The 9,512-nt window shown below is 43.9% G+C and overlaps 1 protein-coding gene and 1 long non-coding RNA gene across 2 annotated transcripts; one reads left to right on the plus strand and one right to left on the minus strand.

Annotated features, from left to right (window-relative positions):
- Positions 1–4,491: 4,491 nt before the first annotated feature.
- LOC147446435 (uncharacterized) lies at positions 4,492–5,862 on the minus strand. The gene is made up of 2 exons (XR_015189864.1): positions 5,185–5,862; positions 4,492–4,674 (listed from the first exon to the last, which is right to left on the minus strand). It is a non-coding gene; the product is annotated as an uncharacterized LOC147446435 (long non-coding RNA).
- A 439-nt stretch (positions 5,863–6,301) lies between these two features.
- Positions 6,302–8,845, plus strand: LOC147446436 (pentatricopeptide repeat-containing protein At3g09040, mitochondrial-like). Its single transcript, XM_086525655.1, has one exon. It carries the CDS (start codon positions 6,979–6,981, stop codon positions 8,725–8,727), a length of 1,749 nt encoding a protein of 582 aa, XP_086381781.1. The 5' UTR covers positions 6,302–6,978; the 3' UTR covers positions 8,728–8,845.
- Positions 8,846–9,512: the final 667 nt, after the last annotated feature.

Here is a 9,512-nt window from a genome sequence, read left to right on the forward strand (position 1 = left end):
CTCAATTGGAAGAGATCCCAACTAAAGAAGTAGGATATCTATGGTGTTTGTGTCTTAACTTGAAGAAATTTTGTAAGAAACATTTTTGGACATTCTCAAACTCTTTCCAAGTAGACTTTGAGATGCTCCCGCCCCACTTCAACTCCATAAATAAGAACTGGTGTCACCAATGCATCAAAAAGATACTTTTTGAGAACCCGACACTTGATGTTTCCCGCATCACACATGTTCTCAAATGCATAATATGCTCTCTTTCCCGCTTCCAAATGAGTATAGCACATTCATGCCACTTGTGATTGGACGGAACCTCAAGGCCAAGGTACTTAAAGCTCTCAACAACTTCAAATGTCTCATTGTTGTACACAATGCATGGCTTCTCCTTATGGTTGGTTTTCACAAGCATAACCTTTGTTTTGGATTCATTCACAATCAGCCCACTATGCAAGCAAAAGTTCTCAAGGACAACCATAAGCTTTTGTGATCTTCTAAAGTGTGTGCTAGAAGCACTATATCATCCGCATACAACAAAAGCATGATTACCGCATTGCAAATAGTGACCTCTTCAATGCCTTCTTCTTGCATAAAGTCAAGTACCATTTGTTCCAATTGATCGATACATAGACCAAAGAGAGTCGGCGACAACGGACATCCTTGTTTAACCCCAATAGTGCTTACAAAAATTTCTGAAATTTCTCTTCCCATGCGCAATTGCCAAATCACCTTCTCATAGATTCGAGAAACCGCAAGCATAAACTGACTTGGCACTTAGAGTTCTTCCATCCTTCTCCACAAATTGTTACGTGGAATCGTATCAAAGGATTTCTTAAATTCTACAAAACAACAATACAATCACTTGTCTTTCAACCGACTTTCCTCCATGAGAACACGAAGAGTGACAAGATGATCAATGGTGCTATGGCATCGACAAAAAACCCGTTTATCCCTTTCCACTCTTGTCATTCTCTTCAGCCCAATCACTCAATTTCATCTCCATTATGCACCCAAACAACTTTGCCATAAGAGACCCAATCATTATAGTTCGGTAGTTGTGTACATTCTTTACCCCCCTCCTTTATGCTACGGCATAACCCAATTAGTACTCCAATCATAAGACATACCATGTTGAAGTGCAAGGTTGAACATATCACACACCCACTCATGGGTAAAATCTTCGTCCTTTGATCATTCCGGCTTGATACCTTGAAGATCTTCCACTTTACGAGTGGCCAACTTTTCAAGCCCACCGCATACATCCTCAATAGTAAGAAAAGAGGGCATACATGGGAGTGAACCATGAAATGACATTTTTTGAGCATTGCTTGGTCATATAATTGCCTACAATGTGTGTACTTATCACAAAACTCAAGTTACAAAAATTCTCAACCCGCTTGCCCCTCAAGTTTCTCCAAAATCTTCCACATGCATGTGCCTTTTCTTGGACTTGAAAAAGTTGTTGCTTTACTTCCCATATTCTTCTCTTCTTTTGAATTAATGCCTTGTATGTATGCAAATGACTTTGATAGTTGTCTTTGTCCATAGTTGCATCAAGCTTTATCAAGGACTTTCGAGCATCTTGACATTCTTTATCAAACCACATTTTGTGTGATCTATCTTTGTTGATACCATGGAGATGCTTTATGGCTGCAAAGCATTCTTCGGCACAAGAACAAGTAACTTTCTTGAAATCTTCCCATTTAGTTTCCAATGGTGCATCGTATTGAAGCTTTGTTATCCATAATTTTTGCTGCATTTCAGTGTACATTGGTGCCCATTTGAAATCCATACATAGTGATAATTTCTCTTTCCTTTGACTGAGATTATTATGCTTAGTTGATTCTCCACATGAAAGGTCAATACATAAGGTGCGATGGTCTGATTCCGGGGTTCATTGGCCAAACATAAAACTCTTTATGTGATACATGATGTCTTTGGAGAGTAGCATATAGTCAATTACACCGTCCCCATTCTGTCTCCTACATGTAAATCCATTGGTTCCACTCCACAAAGATCCACCATTGGCAATGAGCATACCCGTGCTATTACACATGTGTAAAAGTAACTTTCCAAAGTGATCCGGCTCTTTCTCATCCATTGAAGTACGATCATACAAGTGAACTTCTTCCAACTCCTTTGAAATGTATGGCATATCACAAAGAGAGAGAGAGAGAGAGAGAGAGAGAGAGAGAGAGAGAGAGAGAACATGCATGACATCACTGATGTTTGAGAGAGAGGGAGATATTACTCGTCACATGTAAGGAGAAGCCACATAAACATCTCCTTGTGATAATTCCTACCATGGTCGAGGCAAGCTTGCTCACACTCAGCTGACTGAGAGAGAGAGAGAGAGAGAGAGAGAGAGAGAGAGAGAGATTTCATTATCGTTCACTAAGGTCAAATATGACCCATGGGACCAAAACAAGCATTACATTTGGTATTTTGGGGTAAAGGCATTAGATACATATCAGTTAGGGATTGAGGGTCCATCTAGGGGTGAAGGGAAAATGAAAATGAAAATAGATAAAGGAGAAGAACCTAAGGAGGGTCATGTGGAGGCAAAACTGGCTTGGGAGTTCGGAACTCCCGGATGATGGCTTTACCACCATGGTAGACTGCCCATTTACCTTGTTTACGAGCTTCATCATCTTCTTAAGCTTGCTTACTTTAAGCTTGAGTTGATTTTTGGTTAATTCCTCGACGATCCAAAGCTTTGTCCCCTTGAGGCGATAAGGTTGACATAGTAGTCTCGTCCGTTCTTCTTTGTTTTTGAAAGTGAGGATGCATTGAGCAACTGGCACACGCCTATCTGTATCGTTGATCCAAGAGATAGTGTCGGGCTCGATGTTGATTAGTTGCACAATGTCATTGAGTTTGGTGATGGCTTCTTCAAGAGTATCCTCCTCAGTGCACCATGGTGAGCAAAGTCCTCCAATCCGAATCTTGAGGCCGAGGGCTTCTTGTAGTAGCCGGCGTTCTTGTGAGGCTGCTTGCATTTTGCAACGGTGGGATCTTTCTTGGGCGCAGCTGCCACCACAAGAAAACTCTTGCGTGCACTGAAAAGCGGTGTGATGAAGGAGGACATTGAAGTCTAAATCGCTGTTTTTTGATCCCTCAGAGAATCTAAAATCTCTGTTATGTGGTCAAGCCTCTCCAAAGCTAGAAAAATGTTGACAATTGTGCTTGTTGGTTTTTTTGGGGGGAAGCTGTGGGAACAGTGTCCTTGGAGGCTTTTGAAAGTGGGTGCTACGCAGCTCGTAAGTGGATAGAGCCAGAGCCAACCGAGTTGCAGGTCCTTGCAATAGGTCGGGTGGGCCAATGAACTGCAGAAGGCAACAAAGCCGTAGACAAGAGGCAACCGAGTTGCAGGTCCTTGCAGTAGGTCGGGTGGGCGGCCAATGAGCTGGCGAGAACGATAGCTTGCAAGATTCGCAGGTCCTCACAGCTCGCGAGATTTGAACTACTAGGTCGAAAAGCTTCAGGTCGAGAGAGAGACGAGCTGCAAGAGGTTTGCTTTGATTCTATGGTAGTAGGAAAACTTGAGGGCTTAACGCCCCTCCACAGGCCCGCCCTTGAGCCTGGGATGGATAGACAGTGTGGATCTAGGGTTTCTTTGAGAGAGAGAGAGAGAGAGAGAGAGAGTATGTGCCACGTTCACATGATTCTTGCTATGCTTGAGGCTTTGCATGCTTGCATTGTGTAGGCTTGCTTACACACTTGTGAATCCATATGTAGGTCATGTGCATGACCTCGCAACTATCTTGGCCTCCAACCAGGATTTAGATGCAGCGTGCACATGAGCAAGTCAACACCATGCCCAAAGGCTTCAGATGCATGCACAACGCACCGGGGGGGGGGAGAGAGAGAGAGAGAGAGAGAGATTGCTACATGAACGTCTGTCTTAGATTGCCAACAGTCGAGTAGAGCAAGTCACCTTGTGCTCCTTAGATTAGGCGGCGTTGCGCCATGGTGGTAGCTACTTTCATGGGCTTGGGCTCGTTCTGCTACATCCAACATTTCTTGCCTTGCGTGGCCTCCATCGATTTCTGCCCCACCCCCACCTTCGTTCTCTCCTTCCGTCTCTCACTATCTCCTACCTCAAAATGTCTCCTCCTCTCTAAAACATAGTACACATACCTCTCTCTATCTCTCTGTGATTAGCCCCTTTATGTTGGATTTCACACTAAGCAAAGCAAGGCATCATGCACACACTTACAATCACACCAAATCTGCATTGGATTTCACACTAAGCAAGCAAGGCATTTCGTATCATGCACAAACATACAATGACAATCAGCTTGAATGCTATCGGAGAACTATTGCATGGCTAGCTCTTTGGGTAGGGAGTGAAACAAAGAGGTATAGGATGCTCATAGTGTAGACTTTATGTAATCAAAAAACATAACATGATGTTGTCAAACGCATGTAATCTAAACAAACACAATGCTCAGCACTAAACCCTCACTAAGAATCAATACAAAGCTATGAGAGGCGATCTGTAAACAGTGAACCAAAACCTTGAAGAGTTGGAATATACAAAAAACGCTCTAGAACTTTGTGCAAACTAAAATAAAAACATTGATACAATATTTCTCCCCAATGCGCCCTGTTACAATTCTTCAACAACAATTCTTCTTCTGCGTTCAGTTACAATTCTTCAACAGCAATTCTTCTTTTAATCTGCAAGGACAAAGATCAAAGTGTTTAGCCAATGTAAAAAGAGAGAAACAAAGCCTCAAGAAAGTGTGAAGACATGGAGAGAGAGAGAGAGAGAGAGAGAGAGAGAGAGAGAGAGAGGTGGAATTGTGTTTCAACTCGTGTGTGTGTGTGTGTGTGTGTGTGTGTGCAGGTATCAAGCATAGTAGAGCTCTCTCTCTCTCTCTCTCTCTCTCTCTCTCTCACACACACACACACACACGCACGCACGCACGCACGCACGCACACACACATACACACATGCGCACGCACAGTTGAAATGCCCCATTTGTTGGCACTGGTGGCCTCTCTCTTCTCTCTCATCTGGCGCAGCCAGGAGCAGATTTGAGCTCATGATGAAGACTCATGGCTTTCAAAAGCTTGCATGGTCTATTAGGTGCACATTGCAAAGATCATAACGGGGGCATGCTCAAAGTAGATCACGAAGGCATTTGAGAGAGAGAGAGAGAGAGGGAGAGAGAGAGAGATGAATACCTGGTAGTTGGCTTTGTCCTGGGCAACGTCAGCGTAGAAGCAGTCGACACGCTCATATTTTGGGCCCTATTCCATGTGCAATGGATCTCTCTCTCTCTCTCTCTCTCTCTCTCTCTCCTTCTCCTGCTGCGCTGAGACTGCCCATAGCGTTGCACACCATAGCTTGCCTTGCTCTGTATCCCATCGTCGACCACACTACCCCTATTGACTCCATGTACATGCAACCCGCGTCTCTCTCAATATGTGGCTCTTGAGTGCTCCATTGTGACAGCTTGTGGCACTGCAAGCCATTTGTCATGACAACTCTTGAGGCGAGCTTGAGCAGTCGTGATGCATGCCGCTCCATGGACTTGCATGTGCACCGTTGTAACTACCTGTAATGCTACATGATGTCTGCTTTGCTACTCTCTCAGTCCTCATGGTGAACCTCAGTCTCGCCTCATTCTGCGTTGTTGCTTGCTTGGCTCGAGAGCCCGTTATCCATGCAGTAGGGCCTCCTCTCTCTCTCTCTCTCTCTCTCTCTCTCTCGTGCGAAATAAAGGAGGTTGCTTTAGAATTGATGTGCCTTCGCATTAAAATACAATACGAATGAATATCTCTCTCTCTCTCTCTCTCTCTTCACGATACTCCCTCCCTTCCTCCTCGTCTGGCCGCATAAATTCTCTCTCTCTCTCTCTCTCTCTCTCGGCATCCAAGAGCGCCATGTGTCGAAGGGGGGTTGGGGGGGGATTCCTCCCCCTATTATAAATAGTATAGATAGATAGATATAGATATAGATAGATGTAAGTGACCTGCCTTGGAAACCTCGGGTCATTTTTAACTTTTAACGTACTGTGGATGTGGTGGCCTCAACACTAAGTAACACCTATATTTAATGCGGGGGAGAGTAATGGGATCGACGGCGGGGAAGTTCACGCACGAAGATAAAAAAGATCGCACCCACAGATGTCTGCTCAAAAGTTAAACCTGGACACGCACTAAACGTGGACTGCTCAAAAACTAAACCTGGACACGCACTAAACCTGAACAACGTGGGCAATGCATATCAACTCACAATATTACAGTTTAGGATGCACAATGTATGTGCAGGTGAGGTGGTTTGCCCAGGTGACCCTAATCGTGGACCTTGAGGTCACGAGTTCAAATCGCATCGGTGCGCTTCATTTTTCATTACTCTCCCCCGCATTAAATATAGGTGTTGCTTAGTGCCAAGGATGTGCCGGAGCTTAGCAGAAAGTCTTCCTTCGTACTTCCATCTTTCCTATGAAAGATGGATTGGGCAACAGGAGGAATTTGGAGGCATAACGACCCTCTGAATTCGGAATAATCCGCTCCTTTTGTCAAATGCGTATCAAGGTGGGGAGTAAGATGGACTTTGCTTAGCTGCACAGAGAGAGAGAGAGAGAGAGAGAGAGAGAGAGAGAGTGTGAGTGAGTACGAACCTTATCTTATATACGATCGGGAGTGCCACTTCAAGAGCTAACACTTCTGCTTCTGCTTCTGCTCGTAAATCACATGCCAGGTAAGCCAATCGCAGACGTAGACCCTTAGAAGTTTCATATAACTGATCTTTCTCAAACCAAGCACATGTTAGGGCAGTTGTAAATTTCTCTTCAAGTTCTTAAAACGCACATGCACACATGGGAAGGTCGTTTATGGGGTTCAATCCATGGGGCTCAGACAGTTCTCCTTGCATGGTCATTGCATGAAGCCTGCAAAAATTCTTACTTTTCATGCAAGTGATGTTGGAAATTAGTAGTTCGATTGAGCCCATCGCGAGTGAAAGATGGTGTTATGCATAGAGCCCAGAAAGTCTTTCCTACACTGGTTCATTGTGACAATAGAGCGTGGAATTCTGTCATTTCACATCATGTCAAAAATGGAGAGTTTTGGCGAGCTCTTGCATTTTATCAGGAAAAGCAGAAAGATGTTTCGTTTGATGCTTTACCATCCACTTATGTGGTCTTATTGAAGGCTTGCTCTAAGCTCAAGGATTGGACTGTAGGGTTTCGCATACATGCTGAGGTTGCCAGAAGAGGTTTGTTCAACACAGATGTTTTCATTGGCAGCTCTTTGATTGACATGTATGCAAAATGTGGCTATTTTACAAAAGCACAAGAAGCATTTGATGACCTTTTAGTTCAGAACACTGTCTCTTGGACAACTCTTATTGCATCATATGTGGAAGCAGGCTGTGGTGAAGAGGCGCTCTACTATTTAAAAGAGATGCAACAGTATGATGGCATATCTATGGATGAAGTTACCTTTGTTTGGGGACTTAAAGCATGCGGTATCATGAAATCCATTGAAAAGGGCAGGGAAATTCATGAAGGAATCATTAACAGTGGTGTAGAAGGATACCTTGTCACCGGGAGTACGTTGGTCGACATGTATGCCAAATGTGGGTTTCTGGCAGAAGCACGTTATATTTTTGAAAAGCTTCAATTTCAAGATGTAGTTTCATGGACTGCTTTAATGGGAGGGTATGCAGAACATGGACTTGGTGAGGAAGCATTGAGCTGTTTTCAAGAAATGAGGCGCAAAGGCATCGCTCCTGATGCAGGCATGTTTGTCTGTTGTTTGCAAGCGTGTGGCAGCATCAAAACCTCGCACAAGGGGCAGGAGTTGCATGCAGATGTTGCAAAATTTGGGCTGGAGATGGACCTCTTTGTCGGGGGTGCCTTAGTTGATATGTTAGTGAAGTGTGGCTTGCTTGATGAGGCACAATGCGTATTCAATAAGCTTGCAATGCGTAATGTAGTTTTGTGGACCACACTCATAACAGGATATATAGAATGTGGCCATGCTGAGGAAGCCCTAGATTGTTACGACCAAATGGAAAAGGAGGGTATTTCGTCAGTCTCTGCAACATTAATTGGCGGTCTGAAAGGTTGCGGAGGCTTAGGAGCCATCAGAAAGGGGCGCAAGATACACTCAAACATTGTGAACAAGGGTTTCGAAAGTGAGCTTCTTGCTGGCAACACATTGGTAGACATGTATGCAAAATGTGGGTCACTTGGAGAAGCACAGGCAGTATTTAGCAAGCTTGCAGCTCGTTCTCTCATCTCATGGACTGCACTGATTACAGGATATGCACAGCTTGGAGAGAGTAAGGCTGTTTTTGACATCTTTGGCAGAATGTTAAAGGAAGGAATTTTGCCAAATTCTGTGACTATAGTTAATATACTTAATGTGTGCAGCCATTCTGGTCTAATGGCAGAGGGCCTAATGTGTTTTGAGTATGCCAGCCTTGAGTACGGTTTGGTTCCTAGCCTCGAGCATTACACCTGCATTGTTGATCTTCTAGGTAGAGCAGGCCACTTAGACAAAGCCGTAGCAGTTATACAGAAGATGCCATGCCATCCTGGAGTCGGGCTGTGGCTTTCTGTATTGGGAGCCTGCCGAAAGTGGGGTGATTTAGAGATTGGAAGACTTGCCTTTGAGTGTGCCACTGGATTGGATGAAAAGGAGTCCGCAGCTTATGTAGGTATGCGCAACATTTATGCAGACAGTGCTTTGCAAGAGGGACACTGGAGCATTTAGGATGGAAAGGATGACTCTAGAAAACGCTAGCATTTTGTTCATGTGAAACTATTTCAGCTTGTAAAAACTAAGGATCATTAAACTAAACTAATGAGGGAAAAAAGTGCCCCATCAGTCCTATTTGTGTTGTCACACATCACTACCATAATATGGTACCAATTCCCTCATAGGAGTGAGGTGGTGAACATGAGCTTGCACTTATGTATAGGGAGGTGCCAGGCCCTATGTGATGAGTCCATTAAGGGGAGTAGGTGCAAGTTACACAAAGACCATGCACCATTCTTCACAATAGCATCATACTCTAATGACAGATTCTTTCTCATAAAATATATTAGATTTGGTGAAAGCATAAGAATTTGATGAGTAGAACTTGAATAAGCACGGCTAGACAAAGATACACCCAATGTGAACAACTGTATAATACTTCATATGTGTTTATTATATTTCTGCACAAGACTAGAACTAGAAAGATAACTCTGACAAGAGACTCAAGAGTCTCTGTTTGATTGAGTGAATGAAAATTGAGTACAAAGGGTTCCTTCTATAGGAATTGAAGAGACAGTAGTGAAAAGGTATGTCTCGTGGTGAAAAGGCATGTCTCGTGGTGAAGAGACATGACTTTAGACGTAAAGACACATCCTTTCAGTGAAGAGTTGCAACCATTGGGCGAAGAGTCGCACCCGTAGAGCGAAGGAGTGTGACCAATTGTCGAAGGAGTGTGACTTTTGGTGAAGAGGCACGTCTTTTGGAAGAAGAGGTGTGACCATTCAAGCATAGGGGTCCTC

This window comes from Adiantum capillus-veneris, chromosome 12 (genome assembly GCF_014529385.1).
Source record: "Adiantum capillus-veneris isolate H3 chromosome 12, ASM1452938v2, whole genome shotgun sequence".
Taxonomy (NCBI): domain Eukaryota; kingdom Viridiplantae; phylum Streptophyta; class Polypodiopsida; order Polypodiales; family Pteridaceae; genus Adiantum; species Adiantum capillus-veneris.